The sequence below is a fragment of the Mobula hypostoma genome, chromosome 6 (genome assembly GCF_963921235.1).
Source record: "Mobula hypostoma chromosome 6, sMobHyp1.1, whole genome shotgun sequence".
NCBI lineage: Eukaryota > Metazoa > Chordata > Chondrichthyes > Myliobatiformes > Myliobatidae > Mobula > Mobula hypostoma.
Genome location: NC_086102.1, coordinates 29,958,488 through 29,982,919, shown reverse-complemented (window position 1 = coordinate 29,982,919; position 24,432 = coordinate 29,958,488). Strand labels below are relative to the sequence as shown.

General features: G+C 40.2%; 1 protein-coding gene across 2 annotated transcripts in view; it reads left to right on the top strand.

Moving 5' to 3' along the window:
- The window catches only part of epha3 (eph receptor A3), a 288,707-nt gene that overhangs the window by 153,278 nt on the left and 110,997 nt on the right, over window positions 1-24,432 (top strand). For both annotated transcript variants that reach the window (XM_063050489.1, XM_063050488.1), the window contains exon 4: window positions 19,530-19,685. In XM_063050489.1, the coding sequence (XP_062906559.1) occupies window positions 19,530-19,685 (156 nt within the window). The remainder of the gene's footprint in view (window positions 1-19,529; window positions 19,686-24,432) is intronic.

Genomic DNA, 24,432 nt, shown 5'->3' with positions numbered 1-24,432 from the left:
GAGGATCAGAGGGATCTTGGTGTCCGAGTCAATAGGACATTCAAAGCTGCTGTGTAGGTTGACTCTGTGGTTAAGAAGGCATACGGTGCATTGGCAATCATCAACCATGGGGTTGAGTTTAAGAGCCGAGAGGTAATGTTACAGCTATATAGGACCCTGGTCAGACCCCACTTGGAGTACTGTGCTCAGTTCTGGTCACCTCACTACAGGAAGGATGTGGAAACTATAGAAAGGGTGCAGAGGAGATTTACAAGGATGTTGTCTAGATTGGGGAGCATGCCTTATGAAAACAGATTGAGTGAACTCAGCCTTTTCTCCTTGGAGTGACAGAGGATGAGAGGTGACCTGATAGAGGTGTATAAGATGAGAGGCGTTGATCGTGTGGATAGTCAGAGGCTTTTTCGCAGGGCTGAAATGGCTATCACAAAAGTTTTAAGATGCTTGAAAGTAGGTACAGAGGCGATGTCAGGGCTAAGTTTTTATGCAGAGAGTGGTGACTGCGTGGAATGGACCGCCGGCAATGGTGGTGAAAGTGGATACGATAGGGTCTTTTAAGAGACTCCTGGATAGGTACATGGAGCTTAGAAAAATAGAGGGCTATGGGTAATCCTGGGTAATTTCTAAAGTAAGTACATGTCCGGCACAGCATTGTGGGCCGAAGGGCCTGTATTGTTCTGTAGGCTTTCTATGTTTCTATATTTTTAAAAGTATAAGAAGAAGATGAAAGCTTCTCCAGTCATTGAGGCAGAGGTAGAAAGACTTTCTTATAAGTCCATAAGATATAGGAGCAGAATTAGGGCATTCCTGCTCCGTCGTTTGATTATGGCTAATTTATTAATCTTCTTATTCTCATTCTCCGTCCTTCTCCCCTTAACCTTTGACACCCTAAACAATTAAGAACCTATCATCCTTCCTTTTAAATATATCCAATGACTTGGCCTCCACAGCCATCTGTGGCAATGAATTCCACAGATTCTCTACTCTCTGGCTAAAGAAATTCCTCCTCATCTCTGATCTAAAAAGACATACATTTATTCTGAAGCTGTGTGTTTTGGTCAGAGACTCCTCCACTTTTACAAACATCCTCTTCATGTCCACTATATCTTGCCCTTTCAAAATTTGATAGGATTCAGTGAGATCCCCCCTCATTCTTCTAAACTCCAGTGAGTACAGGGCCATCAAATGCTCCTCAAATGTTAACCCTTTCATTCCCAGGATCATTCTCACGAACCCCTTGTGACCCTCTCCAATACCAACTTATATTAGAAATAACTTATGTCAGAGATAAATGGAATACTCTAATAGTCTATTCATAGAAGCAGTATTTTTGCTTGGTATCCTGAGCATTGTGATGAAGTTCTAGCTTTTAATATTATATATGACTTACTGCCAATGATTTCTCTTTTGTAATTTGTAGTCTGAGAAATGAATGCCCACTTAACTGCAAATCAATCAAAAGACCTTTATCTGCAAGACAAAAATTTTATATATTTCATAACTTGCTATGCGAATATTACCTTTCTCAAAGTGAGGTCCTTAAGAGAACTGTCCATCCAGCAGGACATGCCCTCTTCGCATAGCTACTGACAAGAATGGGGAACAGGAGCCTGAAGACACGCACTCAGTGTTTCAGGAACAGCTTCTTCCCCTCTGCCATCAGATTTCTGAATGGACGATGAACCCATGGACACTACCTCACTATATTCCCTCTTTTTCCACTACTTATTTAATTTAATTTTCTTTAAATACATATTATTTTCATTTATATTTTGTTATTATATATTGCAATGTACTGCTCTGCAAAACAACAAATTTCATGACATCTGCCAGTGATATCAAAGCTGTTTCTGATTCTGGAATGTTGATTGGCCATACGATTAATAAATGGCCCTTCAGGAATTCTATAGCTCTAAATCACTTTTGAATGTGATTGAAGAGAAAAGCAAATGAAGCATACTGATAGGCAAGCATTATCATTAAGCAACACACTCAAAATACTGGAGGAACTCAGTAGGTCAGGCAGCATCCATGGGAATTTCTTTTCCCTGGAAGGAGAAATCAATATTCGTGCCATCAAGTTAGGGCTACCCAGACAGAATATAAGGTGTTGCTCCTCCGCCTTGGGTGTGGCCTCTTTGTGGCACATTTTACAACCACATATCATCTTTTCATCTTTGTTTTGCATTATTGCGGTGCAGAAGGTTCAGCAATGGTCGAAAGTGTGGCAGAACTTCCACTGACAAAGCAAATTACCTTCCCTCCCTCAACAGTTTTCCAGCTCCTACATGGTGGCAAGGAAATCTGTGAGCGGACTGCAAGAAAGCAACAAAGGCTTAAATTTTCACACCTATGATAAGAGCAACTCATCATAACATAAAGGCAACATTTAACATAAAAGATCCAATTGTTGCATTTTGGCTACTATTTCTGTAAAACAGAGAAGAAACCTGGAGGATATTTTATCACAGTGGTGACTGTGATTACAGAAACGTAGAACTGAATTAACAAAAGGCTGATTAAGTGACATTGAGTAGGTGTACTGCCATTTGAAAAGTCTCCGCATATTTTTTTGAAAGAATCCTGCAGCTTCAACTGTGTATAGAACCATGGGCAGTGCTTAATTAGTACCTGAGTTTTTTACTGCATAGGATGCGCTGTTTGCTTTGACGTTTACTTTGATGTGGTGGTGGTGTTTTTTTAACATTCCAGTCTCACTTTAGCCTTCTAGTTGTGTGGCACTTTATTTAGGTCTGTTCTCAGTAATAAAATGGCAGGAGTCATTAAAAAAGATCAAAAACAAAAAGAGAAAACATGAGGGCATAATATGTGGTTGGAAAGAGAAATGGCAACTTAATATCAGGTGCAATTTAGGAGACCAAGAAGAGTAAAGAGGACATAATGGAGAGTGGTATTGGACAAAATGGAGAGTTAGATGAGACTGGTGGTGTCCAGATGTTAGAGGAAGAGAAAGAGCAGCTTGTTGAGGAATGCTGATTCTTGTTACTTACAGATAATGGGCAAATGTTCCCTAGATTGGTGTATTTTTAAATGTTTGAATGAAGTGGAAATTAGTGAAGTATACATGAAGATATTAAAATTATACGTATCATAGACAAGCACTGTAAAAGAATTCAGTAGCTAAAAGATGAAAATGTGTAAGGCAGGCAGTGAAGAGGAATGGGGAGGTGGGAGCTAGCCAAACAAAACTTTGATGTTGGGGCTGGGGACACCAGAAGAACTTTTGGCACTTGTTTAACCACCTAAACATTCAGTTCCTTCACCACGGAGTCATATTTACAAAATGTACCGTAGTTGCTCACTAAGGCTGCTCCACCTGCACAACTAAAATATGTGACCAAGAGGGATAAGGATAAGGAGAGTTGATGCATGCAAACACTTAAAGATCCACACCAATTTGCTCATTATCTCACAGTAACGTAGTGGTTAGTGTAACGCTGTTATAGTGCCAGTGACCTGGCTTCAATTCTGCTACTGTCTGTAAAGAGTTTGTATGTTCACCCCATGACTGCATGGGTTTTCTTTCTGGTGCTCTGGTTTCCTCCCACCTTCCAAAAACATCTGGGTTAGTAGGGTAATTGGTCACATGAGTGTAGTTGGACAGTGAGAGTTCATTAGGTCAGAAGGACCTGTTACCATACTGCATCTCTAAATAAACTGAAATAAAGTTAAAAAGTACCTTACCTTGAAACTAAGTCACTGTTACTGCTTCTAAATCCTGGAATTACTACCCAGAAATTACCAGCCAGAATGTGGGAACACCAAAACTCTGCACGTGCCACCATGTTATAGGCAAGGGCAAGCTGGCATTGTCGGTAATGCCCAGTCCCTAATAAGTGAAGTAATTAAAATATATATAGAGACAGTAAGAGGGTAATCAAGTCAGAATATTCACTACTAATCACAGTCCATTTACCAATTGCTTTCAGTTGTGCTTATTTAGATTTAGGCGAAAGATAGCGTCATTGGCTGAATTTTCATCGGCCAAGCAATGTCTTATAAATGATAATTTTGGGAATTTAGACCTTATCTTGTGAGGAAGGAGAGCAGAAATGAATCTGGGCTTCAGTCTGAAGTGAATTAACTTGCAGGTGTAGTGAAAGAGTTTGCACCAGATCTTTGACTTCTGCTCATGTGATATATAAAGTTTGTCAGAAAGCTGAGGTAAAGTTGAATCACCTGGGAAGTATCACCACAGGAGCATGTATGATTCATATTTTTACCAAAATAGGCACAAACATAATATTTGATTAGCAAACTTACCTGCAATGTCGGCACTTCAGCTGTCGCTCAGCAGTAAAGAGAAATTGTTGTTGGACACTTCATTCACCCACGCTCCTCTGAGATGCCCCTGCATATAAAACATTAAACATTTTACCAATAAAAAAGTGGCCTGTTAATATCACAAGGAATTTAGATTCCAAAAATGAAAAGGGATACGTCCTTCAAAAAGCACTGTGGATTTCAAAAGTTGTTAGCAGTGGATTCCTGTGGTGACACTTTTCTCCCCCACTGGGTTGTTAGTTTATTTACATACAACTTAAAACAGGATGTTGCAGAATGAAATAACACAGCAAATTGCCAGTTGGTTAAGATTGTGTATGTGAGTTCTTGACCCGGACGTCACAATTTAAGACCATGGTATTCATTTTAGGAGCAAGTTATTTGAAGAATGTAATACTAAGGCTTTATAAGGCATTGGGTAGACTGCACTTGGAGTATTGTGGTAAATTTGTACCCCATATCTAAGAAAGGATGTGCTGGCATTGGAGATCGCCCAGAGCCGTTTTGCATGAACGATCCTGGGAATGAAAGGGTTTACAGATGCGGAACAAATGAAGGCTCTGGACCTGTACTCGCTGGAGTTTAGAAGAATAAGGGGGGATCTCATTGAAACGACAACGTTGACTCAGGCCTAGGGGGCCGGCATCGGGCACGATGACGGACTCTCCACTTCTCCCTCTCCCTCATCAGTGTGTTCAGTTCATCTACATTAGCCGCGCCGCTGTCTTCTAGGAGCGTGTTGACCATAGTCTTGAGAGGGCGCCCAGGGTTCATCCTCCCGTGCTTGGGCTTCCATATGATGACTAGGCTGACAGGTAGTTCGGGATGGCATAGACAGTGCCCTGCTAGTTGCAGTCTTCTCGCCTCGATTTTAGTGGTGAGCACCGGTAGGTCATCATGGAGTTCGACGTTCGTCATGTGCTGTTGCCAACCAACCATCTAGAGACTTTCGCATCGTCTTGGTGAGTGTCCACGTCTCACAAACGTACATGAGAATGCACTCTATGACTGCTATGAAAATCCTCTTTTTAAGCCCTCTGGTCAGGTTCAACTTCCAGATTTCCTTCATGTCATTCATAGCCCTCCACACCAGCACCTTCCATATCTTTATGTCCTTCTCCAAACTCATCATTCTTGACCCGAGGTACTTGTAGTCAAAGACTTTCTTAATGGTATCATTCTCTGAGAGTACCTTCGTCGCAGTTAAACGCCATGTACTCTGTCTTTTTAGCGTTTAGGTGAAGTCCAATTTTATTGTACTCAATTTCCACTTTTGTCAGTAGCTGCTGTGTTTCCTCCATTTGGTCAGAGAGCAGGACTATGTCATCTGCAAAATCGAGATCTGTGAGCGTAACTGGTCTGATCCTTTTGGTTTGTCCTGGTTTTATGTTAAAACCAAGCTTGTCATGATCTTTGGTAGCTTGACGCAGAGTGTAATCAAGGACGATTATAAAGATGTAGGGTGCCAGAGTGTCTCCTTGCAGCACACCAGCTAGGAGCTCGAACACTGCTGTTTCTCCATCTGGTGATACAACTTTCACCATGGTTTTGGTATAGCTGGACTCTATTGCTCTCAGAAGATGGTCTGGCACTCCGTAAGCTTTCAGGATCTTCAGCATTTTACCTCGGTGAATACAGTCAGAAGCATTGCAAAAATCAATGTAAGTAAGCACGGCTGGTAGGTTGTTCTTCTTGACTTCCTCGATGATCCTACGGAGACCAAGTATGTGCATTACTGTTGTCTACTTCTGCCGAAAATCATTCTGATTGAGTCTTAGCTTAGGGTCAATGGCGGTGCGAATCCTGTTCAAGATCATCTGATTGTATAGCTTTGCTAAGATGCAGGTCAAGCTGATACCGTGGTAGTTATCTGTCTTTGTGAGGGATCCAGACTTGGGGACTGGGATAAGGAAACATACAGTATCAAATATTGTCTAAATAGATTGGACATGGAAAGGATGTTTCCTTTTGTAGATGAGTCTAGGATCAGAGGACACAGATTTAAAACAGAATGATATACCTTAGAACAGAGACAAGGAGGAATTCCTTTAGCCAAATGATGGTGAATCTCTGGAATTCATTGCCACAGATGCTGTGGAGGCCAAGTTGTTGGGTATATTTAAAGCAGAAATTCATGGGTTCTTGATTGGTAAGGGTGCCAAAGGTTATGGTGAGAAGAGAAGAGAATTGGAGAATGGTGGAGCAGACCTTGGGCTGAATGGCCTAATTCTGCTTCTATGTCTTATGGTCTTATGGCCTAAAAGACCCAATGATAAAAAGCTTAGCAGATCACTGACACTGCCCAGTTTGCACATGTGTTTGGGCCACTTATACTGGTCAGAGTCTCTATAAGTTTAGTGACTCTTGTGTCTGCCTAAAATGAACACATGCCACATTTTGATATTGAAATAAGTCTCCTGCTCCCACTTAGTATATCATAGTTAATCAGTTTCATTCAGTTGGACTGATCACAAAATGACCATGGAGCTCTGGCAACCAGCTCTTTCTCACCTCTTCCCAATGTACAGTACATACGACCCTTGGCCTGGGTCAAGGCTCCAACAGGTGGAGACCTTTAGCATAGTGACTGCCAAGTTTATTATGATAGGACATTTGGATCAGTTTATTTCAGTCTTGAGTTCGTTTCAGCTTTAAAGCCCATCAAATTTCTGTTAGGAGTGTGTCTGGTGAGGTGGGATAACAAATTTTAGGTCTTTTTGTCACTTCCTGTGCTCACAAAAGAAATACAACTGAAGTTTCTATCAGACTCCCTTTTAAGTGGTAAACAACTTGCTCACTTGATGTGAAGTAAAATAATTGCCAATGCTGTGAGCTCACTGTACAGTGCAATAACACAGGAAGGAAATACATGTCAACATAGTACTGTTCCAATACTGTATGCAGTAAGTCTCACAATAGCACCGTCCATTTCCATGCTATTGAAAACCTTGGAGCAATGCCTCCATGCTTCTGTTCCATTCATAATGTTAAGAATGGATTTCCTGCAGGAATGTGGAGCAAACCACCCCACTTTAAAATATAAACAGTTACATTTAGCCTGTATGTGAAGAGGAACCATTATACTCAAAACAGAGTGATGAATAACTCATCCACTGCGTCATTACGGTTTAGAACGTGAAGTTCTTTTGAGAATCTAATGATATCACCGGTATTTTAAGGAGAGACACTATTCACAAAGTCTCGCTGTACGCTAATGATCTGCTGCTATTTATTTCTAATGTTGAGACTTCGTTACCCATGCGCTTTCTTCACTCTCCTGTTTTAGCCAGTTCTCAAGTTATAAATTAAACCTACATAAAAGTGAACTTTTCCCTTTGAATAATTTGATACCAACAAATTCTAACCTTCTGTTTAAAACTGTAAGAAACCAATTTACCTACTTAGGTGTAACAATCACTAAAATCTGTAAGCGTCTATTTGAAGAAAATATTCATACCGTGTTAAATCACGTAAAAAGGATACTATCAAATTGGTCACCTCTTTTGTTGTCGTTGATTGGCCAAATTAACTCTACCAAAAAGAATATATTACCTAAATTTATATATCTTTTTCAGGCATTACCTGTTTTTATTCCTAAATTTTTTTTGATTCTCTTGACTCTATTGTATCTTCTTATATATGGAAGAATAAGCGTTCTAGATTAAATAAAATTCATCCTCAGAAAGATAAAAAGAATGGAGGATTAGCCTTACCAAACTTTAGATTTTATTTTTGGGCAGTTAATATAAGAAATCTTACATTTTGGTTATATTACATTAATCGTGAGCATTGCCCAATGTGGGTTTTTTTAGAAGCTAACTCTGTTATTAAATTTTTTATTATTTCTCTTCTTGGATCCTCATTTCCTTTGTCTCTGAGTAAGTTAACTGATAATCTGGTAGTTAAACACACTATGAGAATTTGGATGCAATTCCGAAAATACTTTGGCTTATTGAGATTTTCTCTTTCGAGTCCCATTTTTTCTAATTATTTTTTGAAACCGTCTATGATTGATGTGGCTTTTAAAGAATGGGATAGATTAGGTATTAAATGCTTTCAGAACTTGTTTGTAGAGAGAAGTCTCTTTTCGTTTGAACAACTGTCAACTAAATATAGTTTACCCAAAACTCATTTTTTCGATACTTACAAATAAGAGATTTTTTACGGTCTCAAATAAGTACATTTCCTAAAAGTCCTGATAAGAATCTACTAGATGTATTTTTTAATTTGAAACCTTTTTATAATGGATCTATATCTAATATTTATAATATGCTGTTGGGAATGAGTAGTGTTCCTTTAGATAAAATTAAAAATCTTTGGGAACAAGATTTACAGACTTCAATTTCTGAGGAAACTTGCAATCAAATTTTTAAATTGGTTAACACTTCATTGTTATGTGCACACCACTCTCTCCTACAATTTAAAGTGGTCCATAGGGCCCATATGACCAAGGATAAGTTGTCTCGTTTTTACTTAGATATATCTCTGTATTGTGATAAATGTAATAATGGAAAAGCTTCACTCATTCATATATTTTACTTTATACTTTATTGTCGCCAAACAATTGATACTAGAGCGTACAGTCATCACAGCGATATTTGATTCTGCTCTTCATGCTCCCTGGAGTATAAATCGATAGTAAATATTAAAAATTGAAATTATAAATCATAAATAGAAAACAGAAAAGGGAAAGAAAGTTATTGCAAAAAAAAACCGAGAGGCAGGTCCAGATATTTGAAGGGTACTGCCCAGATCTGGGTCAGGATCCGTTCAGCAACCTTATCACAGTTGGAAGGAAGCTGTTCCCAAATCTGGCCGTACGTGTCTTCAAGCTCCTCAGCCTTCTCCCGGAGGGAAGAGGGATGAAAAGTGTTTTGGCTGGGTGGGTCGTGTCCTTGATTATATCCTGGCAGCGCTGCTCCAACAGTGTGCAGTGTAAAGTGTTTTGGACATGTCCGAGTCTTGGAAAATATTGGAAAGAAGTATTTCAAACTTCCTCGATACTTTTCAAAGTAAACTTTAAGCCTAATCCTTTGACCGCTTTATTTGGTATTGTTGGAGGAAAGGATATTACTTTGGAGTCGTCTGACTTGCACATTTTGGCTTTTATGTCAAAAATGAAGGACGCTCTTGCTTAAATGGAAAGATGCGGCCCCTCCTATTCCTATACACGCCCAATGGTTACGTGATGTGATGTCGTGTTTAAATTTAGAGAAGATTCGATGTTCAATTTCTGAATCTAGCCAAGACTTTCAAACATTGTGGGGACCTTTTCTGAATTATTTTCAAAACCTTTGATTTGCTGTTAAAGCACAGATGATGACTAATTTTTTTTTTCCTTTTTTCCTTTACTCATCAGCTTTGGTCTTGGTAGTGGGTTAGATTTTTTTTTAATAATAAAATTACTATATTTCAATGTTATGAATTAATTAATCTGTATGAATATAGGGTAAGGAGTCTTTATATGCAATTTAGTATAATGTATTGATATATATTTTTCCCATACTCTGTATTCTTATATGTAAAATTAATACAAATAATAAAAATATTGGAAAGAACGTGAACTCCTTCAAAAATCTGAGCAGTCTGTTTATTGGCATAGATTTGCATACTGGACAGTCCAGAGTTAATTTGTTCATTTCTCAAAGAAATAAAAGTTAAGCTGGAAAAATTGGCCTGTGAGTTTACTTGCAATACTGAACTTAAGTATTCAATAATATAAAATTATATAGTTTAGATTTATTTTTGTCTGTATTTTATAGGGAACAGAAAATGTATTGGACCCAAGAGTAATTGAAAACTTAATTCAAAAGTATGAAACGAGAAGCCAACAGCATGTTGGATATTATTATCAACATAAGATGGAAAAAGTCTTTTATATAAAGTTAAGGCTATATCCCATGTCCCTTTAATTTTCATAACTAGCACAATAGGATATTGGCTTAACTTTATTTACATTTTAACTTTTCTATTCCATCTCATGTTGGTTATAAAGTCCAACATGCTTTCAATTTCACATTCCATATTTTCAGATTCAGTTAAAATACAAAGATATGCAAAAATATTTCATTTTTATGACACCTTTAGGATGGTAACATGTCATATGTTCTTTAGATGAGTAACCAAGCTAAGTGTCAAGACTTATTTTTAAAGGGGTCGACTTTAAGGGGTTTCTTATATAGCAGGGAAGAGTGATGGAGAGGTAGAATGATTTAGGGCAGAGACGCCAGAGCTCAGAGCACTATTTGAGCAAGAATTAAAATTGATGTGGCTTAAGAAGTCAGCAACATAGGGACACAAAGATCGACAAAATTCCTGTTTAGGAGCATAGTTTTAATGTAACATTTCAATTTTATCCCAAAAGATTCTGTCAGGTGACATTCATTGCAAGTAGAAATTTGAATGCAACATTGACTTCATTTCCTGTTTGTGCTGAATTTCGTATATCATTAAGTGTTTTGTACACTATAATTTCTGTTGTTCTTATATGAATGAGGATTTACGCAAACACATTAACTGCGGCAGGAAGAATAGAGCAAATAAGACATTAAGCTCAATAAAACATTTTCTCATTGTTTATCATTTTCATGTTGATCAGGGTTTTGCAATTTCTTTTGAATAACCAAGACTGGCATTTCCATAGCCATTTGTGCTGAAATCAGCCAACTCTTAAAAAAACAAGGATTTGAATGTGAGACCATCATAATATGTTGATATTGAAGAGGTAGTATATTTTCTCAATGAGTCAGTAACAACATTTTGTTACTGCAAATGGCTCCAATTTGACTTGCATTTCATGGTGCTATAAATTGTCATATACTTTAAAAAATCCCCGAGACCCTTCACAGCAGCTGTAGTGACTTAACAATTGGTGTAAGTTTGTTTATTTATTAAGATATAGGCATCCGTTAGTCTCGAGAGACCATGGATTTGCACCTTGGAAGATTTCCAGGGTGTAGGCCTGGGCAAAGTTGTATGGAAGAGCGGCAGTTGCCCATGCTGCAAGTCTCCCCTCTCCATGCCACCGATGTTGTCCAAGGGAAGGGCACTAGGGCTGATACAGCTTGGCACCGGTGTCGTCGCAGAGCAATGTGTGGTTAAGTGCCTTGCTCAAGGACACAACACGCTGCCTCAGCTGAGGTGCAAACTAGCGGCCTTCAGATCACTAGACCGATGCCTTAACCACTTGGCCATGCGCCAACACATTGAGATACAGCATGGAATAAGCCCTTCTGGCCTTTCAAACTGCAGTGTCTGGTAATCCCCGATTTAATCCTAACCTAATCACAGGACAATTTACAATGACCAATTAACCTACCAACCGGTATGCCTTTGGACTGTGGGAGGAAACTAGAGCACCCAGAGGAAACACATGTAGTCACAGAGAGAACGTAAAAACTCCATACAGGCAGCAGCGGGAATTGGACCCAGGTTGCTACTACCATAAAGCGTTGTGCTAACCACTACAGTGTCTTCACATGCAATCCCAATCGGTCCTTTTCTGATATCCAATCATATATGCAAAAGGAAATATGACTGATACAATAGAATGTATATAATACATATGTATAATGAATAGCCTATTGCTTCTGTACTCAGTTATAATGGACCAGCTTTATAGAGCTGACTTAAACTACCTCTACAATTTAGTGACTTATTTCATTAATCTTGGTATGTATATTGTTCAGTTATAGACTCTTGTTACCAAATGATGCATCTGCAGAGTGACATTTATGTATATGAGAGGATTATTGCCTAGTAAATTATCACGCACCAATGTTAATCAGCTTTGTTCACAAAGGAATAACAATTCGAACGAGTGACATTGTGATGTTTTTGCAATACTAATGATGCCTGATGAAAATCCTATTTTAAAACTTCCTGTTTAAATTTGGGACTAAGGCACAGGGCATAAACACTTTGACTGCCCACTTGTCTGAGTCACTGCCTGAGTCAGTGGTGGAAGCAGATACACTAGTGAAGTTTAAGAGACAGGTATTTGGAGGAATTTAAGGTGGGAGCTTATATGGGAGGCAGGGTCTGAGGGTCGGCACAACATTGTGGGCCGAAGGGCCTGTACTGTGCTGTACTATTCTATGTTCTATGTAGTCACCAACATACTATTGGTTAAGTGGCATATGACAGGTACTAACTTCTTGTCACCAAAGATGTGCCCGAAGAATTTAGTTACATCGTACCATTAAGAAGAAGGGAAAAATAAACTGGTTTAACTAACTGAATGTACTTGAACATAGAACATGGAACATTATAGCACAATACAGACCTTTTGGCCAATAATGTTGTACTGAACTTTCAACCTACCCTAAGATCAATCTAACCCTTCCCTCTACAAACAAGAGAAAATCTGCAGATGCTGGAAATCTGAGCAACACACACAAAATACCGGTGGAACTCAGTAGGCCAGGTGATATGAAAAATCCCAGCACCAAGTTCATCTTTCCCTTCCCCCCCCACCACCTTCTGCTTTCTGCAAGGATCGCTCCCTATGCAACTCCCTTGTCTATTTGTCCCTCCTCACTAATCTTCCTCCTGGCACTTATCCTTGAAAGCAGAACAAGGGCTACACCTGCCCCTACACTTCCTCCCTCACTACCATTCAGAGACTTAAACAGTCCTTCCAGGTGAGGCTATGAGTCTGTTGGGGTCACTTACTGTGTTTGGTGCTCCAGGTGTGGCCTCCTGTGTATCGGTAAGACACAACGTAGACTGGGAGACCGCTTCGCTGAGCACCTACGTTCCATCCACTAGTAAAAGTGGGATCTCCCAGTGGCCACCCATTTTAATTCCACTTCCCATTCCCATTTTGATATGTTCCACTGTCATGATGAGACTGCACTTAGGTTGGAGGAACAACACCTCATATTCCATTTGGGTGGCCTCCAACCTGGAGGAATGAACATTAATTTCTCTAACTTCCGGTAATGCCCCTCACCATTTCCCATCCCCTTTTTCCTCTCTCACCTTATCTCCTTGCCCGCCCATCACCTCCCCCCTTTTCTTTCTTCCGTGGCCTTCTGCCTCTCTCACCAATCAACTTCCCAGCTCTTTACTTCATTCCTCTCCCTCCAGGTTGCACCTATCACTTTATGTTTCTCTCTCCCCTCACCCCCCACCTTTTAAATCTACTCTTCAGCTTTTTTTCCCAGTCCTGCCGAAGGGTTTCGACTCTACTCCTTTCCATAGATGCTGCCTGACCGGCTGAGTTCCTCTGGCATTTTGTGTGTGTTGCTGTACCCCTTCCCTCCTTCATAGTCTTTAATTTTTCTATCATCCCTGTGCTTATCTAAGAGTTTCTTAAATACCCTAATGTATCTGCCTCTGCCATCAATCCTGGCAGACCATTCCATGTACTCACTGTTCTCTGTGTTAAAAAGTCCTACCTCTGACTCCCCTTTCATACTTTTCTCCATTTACCTTAAAGTTATGCTCCCTTCTATTAGCCATTTCCACCCTGAGAAAAAGTGTCTGGCTTTCCACTCGATCCATACCTCTTGCCATCTCACACACCTCTACCAAGTCACCCCTCTTTTGAATGCATCAAAAAACATTTCAAAGTACCAACAAGGTTTGGCCTGTATGTTCCTATTTTGGACAAGTAGGAGCTCCAGTGATGGTAAAAATATGAATTTTATGTAAGGAACACAATGGGAAGGAAGGTCTAGGGTAACGTACTTTCGGCATCACTGTGAACGGCAACAGCTGAAGGAAGTGAGCTGAGTGTGAAACCAATCACAAAGCCTTTCCCTGGGGAGCAGAGCAATCTGATCTCTTTATTCGTCTTTGGAATGCTTTCCGCTCCTTCCTGCTTCTCTCCACCCATCCCCTCCCCACTTTTAGATTTCTCCTTCCCTGCAACACACAGAAAATAACACCACCTGGCCCCGTGTCAGCTGCTGCGTTCAGCTTTGTGCTCGGAGTCTCCTGAGTATTAAAGCTGATGTAAAGCTATTTCTTTCTCCTATATCCTGGAGGGTTTTTATGCTGTCGTGTTAGAAAAATAACCCTCAGCTGCACTGTTATTTGTGTTTGCACTTAAGATTCAATACTTTTGGGGAAGATAAAATGTTCACTAAATTCTTATTTTTTATATTGAGAGTAAGTATTCATGACATCCTAATGATATAACACACTGAAAACACAACAACACATTTCCATAGGATTTCCTTGACACACTGAGTTACACAAAAAGTCTTCGTGTAACGATCAGCAACTGCCTTATTCATTAAGGCGGCATGCTTTTAAGCATCGTGTGTAACCAGCCATATGCTGAGATCAGCGGCTCAGTTACCACGACAACACTGCATCTACCTACGCCACCTCAGGGCTCACAATGAGCGGCAGGCAGGTAGTGTTTTGCCACCTAACGTGTTGTGTCTGTTGCTGGCAGGACAGAGAGGCAGCAGGAGATCCCCCATCTGTGCTCAATCACTCCTTGGCTTGGTTTACCGCTTTCTGTGATCAGGATAACGGGCAAAATAGCTGTTTTACCAATAAAGCCCAGAGTACCAATTTATCATCAACCTTTCCAACTGCCAAAACTTATAGCAACACGCACAAAATGCTGGAGGAACTCAGCAAGTCTGGCAGCATCCACAGAAATTAATAAACAGTCGTCATTTTGGCCCAAGACCCTTTTTCAGGACTGGAATGGAAGGGGAAAGACAGCAGAATAAAAAGGTGGGGTTGGGGAAGAAGGCGAGCTAGAAGGTAATAGGTGAAGCCAGTTGGGTGGGAAAGATAAAGGGCTGGAGAAGAAGGAATCTCTTAGGAGAGGAAAGTGGGCCATAGGAGAAAGGGAAGGAGGAGTGTACCAAGGGGAAGGTGATAGGCAAGTGAGGAAAGGTAAAAGGCCAGAGTGGGGAATAGAGGAGAGGGGAGGGAGAGGGGAAAAAAATTACCAGAAGGAGAAATCGATGTTCAATCCATCAGGTTTGAGGTAAATCTATGAGGGTTATTGTTCCCCACAGCATCATTGCACTCATGCTGTTGGGTTAGACACTCCTACGTTTATCTCCGTTCCTTAAAATAATTTTCCCATTTTCTTTTTGATCTACTAAATGTTTTGCTTGAATTCCTGTTGAATTGTGCTCATTGCTGCAGAGCATAGTCAAGTCCAACTTCAACTTGCATCGAGCGTTTGCACAGTGCAGGGGTCTGCCTGCCCACTTGTCAGCCTTTTAATCCCTGTCACTGATGCCTACTGTGAATAGGGTGTCTATGAACACCACCGGAAGCAGATGCTGTCAGTGGAAGTAAATGCGATATGCCTTGGAGGAATGGAGTTCAGAGATGCATGCTTTGTTGACAGTAGGTTACAAGGCCTCACGTTACACCTGAACCTGGTTCTCCCGATGAGTACTGAGGCGAACTCGGAGAGTGGCTTTGACTCCATGGGAGATGTTGTCTCCATGTCAATCACTTTATGCACACACACAGATAGCTGGGACAAGCTGCTCAATTTACAAGTCAGTGCACTCTCCAACCAAGCTCTCTCTTATGCTCTCATTCATTCCCCATATGAATGTCTCCAACACCATTCTGTCTTCAGCACTAGTAAAGAGTAAACAAGTATTGCATCACATGGGTTAAGAAACAAAATTAGCAGACAGACAAAGATGTTTCTTAAGTATTTTGTTATCCTTTAGTTACAGATGGAACTGATTTGTGGGATATGTTTACTTCCTGTTGTGACTTTTTCTTGGCTTTTATATTTGCAGAGAAGTGAGAACAACCGGTTAAGGTTGAACTAAAGGAAGGCAATTAGCAATGACTGTAGTGATAAGTACTGCGGGGGTGTGGTTGTATTAAAGCTGGGTGGGAGACTGCTGTGAGCTGCTTTTGGATGCAGTACAGTTAAAGTGCTTTGCCAACCTGAGTACTGATGCTGGATACCATTTCTGATTTTGCTCGCTTCCCGATCACCCTCCTCCTGTCCCGTACTCTCGGTGATTGACAGAGTTCAAAGCTTGGGCCTTCACGATGGTAAAGTCATTCAGAATGTAGCAGATGAAGATAAATCTGGGCACTCTCTCATTTAGCCAAGGAAGCCCAGGCAGCAGAAGTGTTGTGTGAAGTTTCTTGGAGTTTTGGCTGAGAATCATCTCTCCAGGTTCCTAGCAGAAAGCACGCGGCATATAGCAGCACCTATGCCATACTTATTTAAGCAGAGAAAAGAAAAAAAGATTTGGTTGTGGATTCAAAGAAACATCCTTAAAATAAAACAGAGAACTTAGTTATTACACACATCCCTTATCTTCTGGACAATCACAAAGCAAAGACTGCGAAAAGCACCAGGATATTAAAATGAATAATTCACTGAATAGATGTAATTGCAGTCTTTTCTTTAACAGCGCTGTTCACACTTCAGTCTGCCAGGCACTGTATATTTATTTTAAACCAAGGCTAGACTTTCATTGATGCTGTGTTCCCTGTAATTGTGATTCACGCTGAGGTTCTTCCCTGGCAAGGCCAGTAAAGGCAGTCCTAAGTCAGGCTGCCGTGACGTAAAGTGAATGACATGGTGCTGTAACCTCTGGTGACCCATGTCAAGTGGTACTTTATTCCATGCATTCCTGGAGATGTCGTTTCATTTTGTTCCGGTGACAGGTATGCTGAGTGCTCAGAATTCCTCTTTAGACTGTCAATTCGACTTTTACATTCTGGGGTGTTTAGAATTTCTCCTAAGCTCACTAGCAAAGCTTCAGAGCAGAACTATCCGAATAATTCAAGGATAAGTAATTAGAGTCATAGAAAGCTATAGCACAGAAACAGGCCCCTTGGCCCATCCAGTCTGTACCAAGCCTAGTCCCATCAGTCTGCACATGCACCACAGTCCTCATGCATCCAAATTTCTCTTAAACATTGAAATCAAAATCGCATCCTCCACTTGTGCTGGCAGCTCATTCCACACTCTCACCACCATCTGAGGGAAAAGATTCTCCTCATGCTCCCCTCAAACACTTAAACTTCCACACTTAACCAATGACCTAGAGTTGTTGTCTCACCCAACCTCAGTGGAAAAAGCCTGTTTGCACTTACCGTATCTCTAACCCTCATAATTCTGTATACCTCTATCAAATCTCCCCACAACCGTCTATGTTCCAGGGATTAAAGTTCTAACCTATTCAATCTTTCCTTATAACTCAGGTCCTCCAGTCATGGCAACATCCTTGTAAAATTTCCCACAGGGTCTGAGGAACCACCTTGCCAGGCCCTGGGAATTTATCCATACTGATTTGCCTCAAGACAGCAAACCGATCCTCCTCTGTAATCTGTATAAGGTCTTAAGGAAACTTTCCTAAACACATTTGACAAACTCTGTCCCATTTTGTCCTTCTACAGTATGGGGATAAAAATTTCCTGATGGCAATTGAATTAAAACATTATCTGTAAAGGTGATTCAAAAAATGCAAGGCAGCTAGATTCAATTAAACAATTCCACTTGTAAGCCAAAGTGAATCTCCTGGGCACACACCCTGCCTTTTCTTCACAGTCACACTAACAATTTGTAATGCTCAACCACCTCGGTGTTCTGGCATCGTAGGTGTTTCACAAAGTGGGCCATGAACTTCTTGCTCATTCAGAGAGAGCAGGACGGGTTTGGAAGCCTGAAAAGGTGATAAAACATACACATTTGACCAGCATTGGATTACATACTTTAAGGCTCACAGAGTTATACAGAACAGAAAAAGGCCTTTGGCTCAACTCATCCATGCCGACCAAGATGAATATCTGAGCTAGTCTCATTAGCCTATCATCATGTTCTAATCATAGATCTAGTGCTGGAATATTAGATTAGATTGGGTAGCTCATTGTTGAGCAGCATAGACATGACAAGCCATTAGATTTTCTCTTTCATTATCACTCTAGGATTTACTTTCAGGTCAGCCAGGTCTTGAGCAACCTGTGATGAGTTTCACATTTTCAATTTTTGTTTTGGGCTACCAACCAAATGGATTCTGAGCAAAACAGAACAATAAACTAGGCAAATCTCCACAGATATTTCAGGACCTTTTAATTGGAGTTTTATCATTAAAACCTTTGTTCTACTGAGATGTTAATAAAATGAACTTGTTTTCCAGAAGACCCAATGTGGTGAAATTCAAGTCAAATAATGAATATAACACACAGGAAGAAATCCACCAGGATTTCATTGTGTTAATAATGGCTGCAGTCTATGATCTGAAAAATTTGCTTCTCTCAACTCCAGTAGAAATTAATTTTTGAAGAATACAATGACAACCACCACCAGATAATGAATTTGGAGCAAATCCCAGGATTTAGTGCTCGTAAGAACAATAGGACCTGGACCACCCCAGCTACCACACTTTATACATCATCCCATAAGGCCATTAAATTTAAATATGACATCATAATAGTGCATTGACTTAGAGCACACTGCCACACAGAAATAAGCCATTGGGCCCATCTAGTTCATGCTGAACTGTTGTTTTGCCTAGTCCTATTGGTCTGCAACTGGACTATGACCCTCTAGACCCCTTCCATCAATGTACCTACCCAAATTTCTCTTAAATGTTGAAATCAAAACGGCATCCATCACTACCACTGGCAGCTCATTCCACACTCTCACCACCCTCTGAGTGAAGGAGTTCTGTCTGTCTGTCTGTATCTTGTTTTACGGCGGTTGGCATCCAGCTTAATGGTGCATTACCGCCACCCTCTGCTCCAGAATGTGCACTAGACATACATTCTAAATCCCTTCACCCAATCACACACACACACACACACACACACACACACACACACACACACACACTGAAGGAGTTTCCCCCTCATGTTCCCTTTAAACATTTTACCTTTCACTTTTAACCCCTGACCTCTAATTATCATCTCACTCAACCTCAGTGGAAAAAGCCTATTTATGCTACCCTATCTATACCCCTGATAATTTTATGTACCTTTATCAAATTCCCCTTCATTTTCCTACATTCTAGGGAATGAAGCCCTAACTTGTTTAATCTTTCCCTGTGACTCAGTTCCTCAAGTTCCAGCAATATTCTTGTAAATTTTCTCTGCCTAAATTATCAAGCCTTCTTTAGCCTTGGCATTCTCCTATATCATGCCTTTTCCTTCAGCAGCAAACTGCAAAGAATTGTTTTGCCAGTGATAGATGACCTATATTTTATTGCAAGATTTAAATGCTCTGGTGTATGAGTAAATGGAAGCTATTTTTCTTTTCCCGTCAGCCTGCAAGCCTGGATTTTACAAAGCTTTTGCTGGAAATGTTAAGTGTGCCAAGTGCCCTCCTCACAGCCACGCTCAAGAGGCAGGGTCTGTGTGCTGCAGCTGCGACAGGAACTACTTCAGGGCGGACAAGGATCCCATCTCAATGGCTTGCACTCGTGAGTACTCCTCTCCCACTTGGTCTTTGTGCCCATCCCAACGCTCTCTGGCTGTGACAGGAGAAGTGTTCTGTTTCACAACTATCACAGCCTTATAATGGCATTGAAATCAATACCACTGGCATTGTGTTTTGTAGATGAGAGATGATTTCAGCAGTATTTTGATCATTAGAATTAAGAATCTTATTACGGAGCTATGGATCTTTAGGATCTATAATCAAGTCTGCACATAAATCTTTGGTGATCATTACTGCTGTGGGCAGTAAAGGAAATAATTATTTTAATATCAATGTTTTTTTTCATGCATATTGCTTTCTTTTCTTTTTAAATCTTTTTATTGAATAAGTATACAAAGGGTGAACCATAAAGGCACTAATACACTGTTAGAAATTACAGAAGATATTAATACAGAAGAAAAAATTGATACGAACAGTGCAATTTAAACAAAAAATAATATGGTAATGTAATAGTATACTAATTTTTATATATATATATATCAATAGAGAAAAGGAAAAAACCCCGAAAAAAACCCCAAAAGAAACCCCACCGTGAAACTAAACTAAAAGCAAAGCAAAGCAATGGGCTAACTTGGAACCAAGTAGAGTCAAAGAACTTAAAATCACGTCCTCAAACCCGACCTCCATTAAAACCAGTTTAAAAAAAAGCAAGAAGGAATATAAATATGGAACAAAAGAGAAAAAAAAATTACATTAAATGAAAATATTGAATAAAAGATCTCCAGGTCTGTTCAAATTTAAGTGAGGAATCATAAAGATTACTTCTAATTTTCTCCAAATTTAAGCATAATATCGTCTGAGAAAACCAAAGAAAGGTAGTTGGAGCATTAAGCTCTTTCCAATGTTGTAAGATACAACTTTTCGCCATTAAAGTAAGAAATGCAATCAATCTACGGGCTGAAGGGGAGAGATTACTAGAAGTTTTAGGTAATCCAAAGATAGCAGTAATAGGATGAGGAGAGATATCTATATTCAATACCTTTGAGATAATATTAAAAATATCTCTCCAAAAAGTTTCCAGAGTAGGACAAGACCAAAACATATGAGTTAAAGAGGCTATCTGCCCCGGACATCTATCACAAAAGGGATTAATATGAGAATAAAAACAAGCTAATTTATCTTTGGACATATGTGCTCTATGAACAACTTTAAATTGAATTAGGGAATGTTTAGCACAGATAGAGGAAGTAATGACTAATTGTAAAATCTGCCCCCAGTCATCCAATGCATATTGCTAAAGTTACTTTAAAAACATGAATATGGAGGATTCCGGTTAATTGCTTAATTGGGGCAGCCCCTTATTTGGGACAACTCTTAAAGAACAAAGAGTAATCGAACAAGTAACTGGGATTCCCTTTGTTTATTTGGGGCACTATTCAACTTAATTGAGACAGGAGACTGGTGCTGAACAGTTTCTAACTAGCTTCATTCCTGTGCACTTGTGAGCACTATGCTGTGATTGGAGTGAACAGTTTAAATAGCATCATCTGCGTGCTTGTGTTCAACAAGCAGTGATTTTATCACTGATAGTTGGCAAAAAATAAACAGTAAGACAATACAGGACTGATCTGCTCACTGCGGTTTCAAGGATTGAGACTTGGAGGTGCCAGATACAGCCAGTTACATTCAATGAGGAACTTGAAGGTAACAACAATCATCTTGAATGTTACAATGAAAATGAAGATTTGAATGATGCATTCGTTGAAGATGTCCATTTTTCACACTAAGTGTGCACTGGATTTTTTCATTTGAAGTCAATCAAAAGAACATTGCAGCATGCATTGATTGAATTAATTTCTCCGTCAATAACTATTAGCAACTAATCCATAATTTTATAGTACTGTACTAGTATTGATAGCATTCCAATTGTTCTGTATTTCATCTAAATACATAATCTGTAATGCAGTTAAATGTAATTTGCTTTTTTTAAATACCTTTCAAACTATTTCCATGAAACTTAGCCGCTTAATTGGGCCAAAATGTACTGGTCCCGATGTGTCCCAATTAACGAGAATCCACTGTGCTTACAACAAGGAGCACAAACGTTTACCGTCCTAAGCTGGCCCATTGTTAGAAAGATGCAAAGATAGTTCCATTGACAATTTCCTTCAAGAAACCTAAACTGGGAAATTCTTCATTGTAAACCAGCATGTTACAATTGTACTCAATTGTATACGAGGCTCAAGGAATCATGTGTGTAGTAGAATAAGCTTACACACACTGACACTCCGACAGGCCGACAGAAGAAATCGAGTATGCTGCGGAACGTGGGGAGGAAGAGAGCTACAGATGGACATCAAAAGAGTGTAAGGCTGGAGGACAGACTTCAGGGGAAGGGGCATCAGGAATTGAGAGTGCAGTTGCATGCTTTGGACTGGAGTTCAGACAAACGATTGCACGATGGGGAGGGTGGGATATGTCAGGTGAGGAGCAGTGGAGTAGGAACTGGGCACAGACTCAGCTGAGGCTCGGCCCAGAAACACAATGGAATACTGATGGAAAAGCAGACCTGTGATAGCGTTGTGTTCTGCAGGGGAGAGCTGGCCAGATATCTGAACTGTGTGACAGCTCCAGGGAGCTCTGAGTGACCTGAACAGTGGTATAGGAATGGAAGAGGGCCAGCCAGCCTGAAGGTCGAGAGCTTGGGCTGCACAGTGCAAACAACCTAAGACTGAAGCAGGTCACAATGTATGTAATCAAGGATGCAATGGTGAGACTTTTTAAGGCATTGGTCTGACTGCACTTGAAGAATTGTGAACAGTTTTGAGCCCCTTATCTAAGAAAGGATGTGCTGGCATTATAAATGACGTGGTTAACGTATGAGAGTGTTTGATAGCTCTTGGCCTGTATTTGCTGCTGTTTAGAAGAATGAGAGAGGATCTCATTGAAAACAATCAAATATTAAAAGGCCTAGGCAGAGTCAACGTGGAGACGATGTTTCCTATGGTGGGCAAATTTAGGATCCGAGGGCACAGCCTCAGAATAGAAGGATAAAAAACACAAAATAATCTGCAGATGCTGGGGTCAAAGCAACACTCACAACACGCTGGAGGAACTCAGCAGGTCGGGCAGCATCCGTGGAAAAGATCGGTTGACGTTTCGGGCCAGAATCTTCCGTCAGGACTTCGTCAGGAATAGAAGGATGTCCCTTTAGAACAGAGATGAGGAAGAATTTCTTCAGCCAGAGGGTGGTGAATCTGTGGAATTCATTGCCATAGGTAGCTGTGAAGGCCATGTATTGGGTATACTTAAAGCAGAGCTTAATAGATCCTTAATTAATAAGAATGTCAAAGGTAATAGGGAGAAGACAGAAAAATGGAGTTGAGAGGGATAATAAATCAGCCATGATGGAATGGTGCAGTAGACTCGATGGACTGAATGGCTGAATTCTGCTCCTACGTCTTGTGGTCTAATGTTCCAGTTAAGACTGTCCCTCATACATGGGACTAGGATGCTGAAATGAATTTTATACGTGTAGTTCAACCTACACTGCAGTTCATTAGACATCTCTGCATGTGCCCAGTGAGTTGTACTCCCACTGTGTATCTGTGTCAGGTCCATTATATGGCAAATACATCACACAACACACAGAGTCACACTACATAAAATAATTTGTCATCTGTTATGTCTTCCCCGCTTCAAAGAATTATTTGATTTCCCTTAGAAATTACATTGATCACTGCCTCAGCTATTCCAGTTAGAAATTATCCTTGCTTTACCATTCAGACCTCACTCCTCCCTCGACTATGGAAACCCCCGTGTCACTGAACCCACAATCGGTGAAATAGCCCTTCATACATCAGCCTATCAAATCCATCACAGTTTTATAAAACTCTGTTAAACAATGCAAGATCTGAGCGTTTTGCTCAGAACCACAGTTTCCCATTCTGTTCAAGCTTAGCTGCATATTCTGAAACAATGGAGAGTGTACAGAGCGACACACACAACATGCCGGAGGAACTCAGCAGGTCAGGCAGCACCCATGGAAATTCTGTTTTGGGACTGGAAAGAAAGGGGGAAAATATAGTACCAAAATAATAAAAAGGTGGCGGGGAGGGGAAGGTGGATAGCTAAAAGGTATCTTATGATGCCCACTCTCAGCAAACACTCTTTAAAAAAAAATCAAGCTAAATATCTCCAAATGTATCATTTCCCTTTTTTCTTTTTTTTCCCTATACTGAATGCTGGCATCTCAGCATCCTGGCTAAGGGTGAATCTGATTTACTTGGCAAAGAATTATTTATTAATAAATTGCTTATTTAGCATATTAGTTTTGGGCTTTCTGACTAGTTACGACATGTGGGAATGCTGATTACATGCACAGTTCTACTTCAGTTTGGATATTGTAAGTCTCATTGAGCACACTATATTTAGTGGACTCTGAAGATGCCTGCACTCCAAAGGAGGAGTGTAAAGTGAGTAGCGAACACATCAAGTCTGCTTCTGGATCTACTAGCATCATGAGGTGTAAGGACAACTGGGAGATTATATATTTTGGTGGCAAATCAACGAAAACTGCAATCAACACGAAGAAAGTGAGGCTCAAGTTGACTGCACAAAAACTGTGGGGGGGGGCATTGTGGTTATGTTAGTGAAGCGGACCTGGAGGCCTGGGTGATAGTGCTTCTTTAGGAGTTCAAATCCTGCAATTTCAAGAAGGATATATCATTTTAGAACAAAAGTAGGTTTGGTATGCAATTAAACAAAAACATGGTAACAAAAGTAAAAAA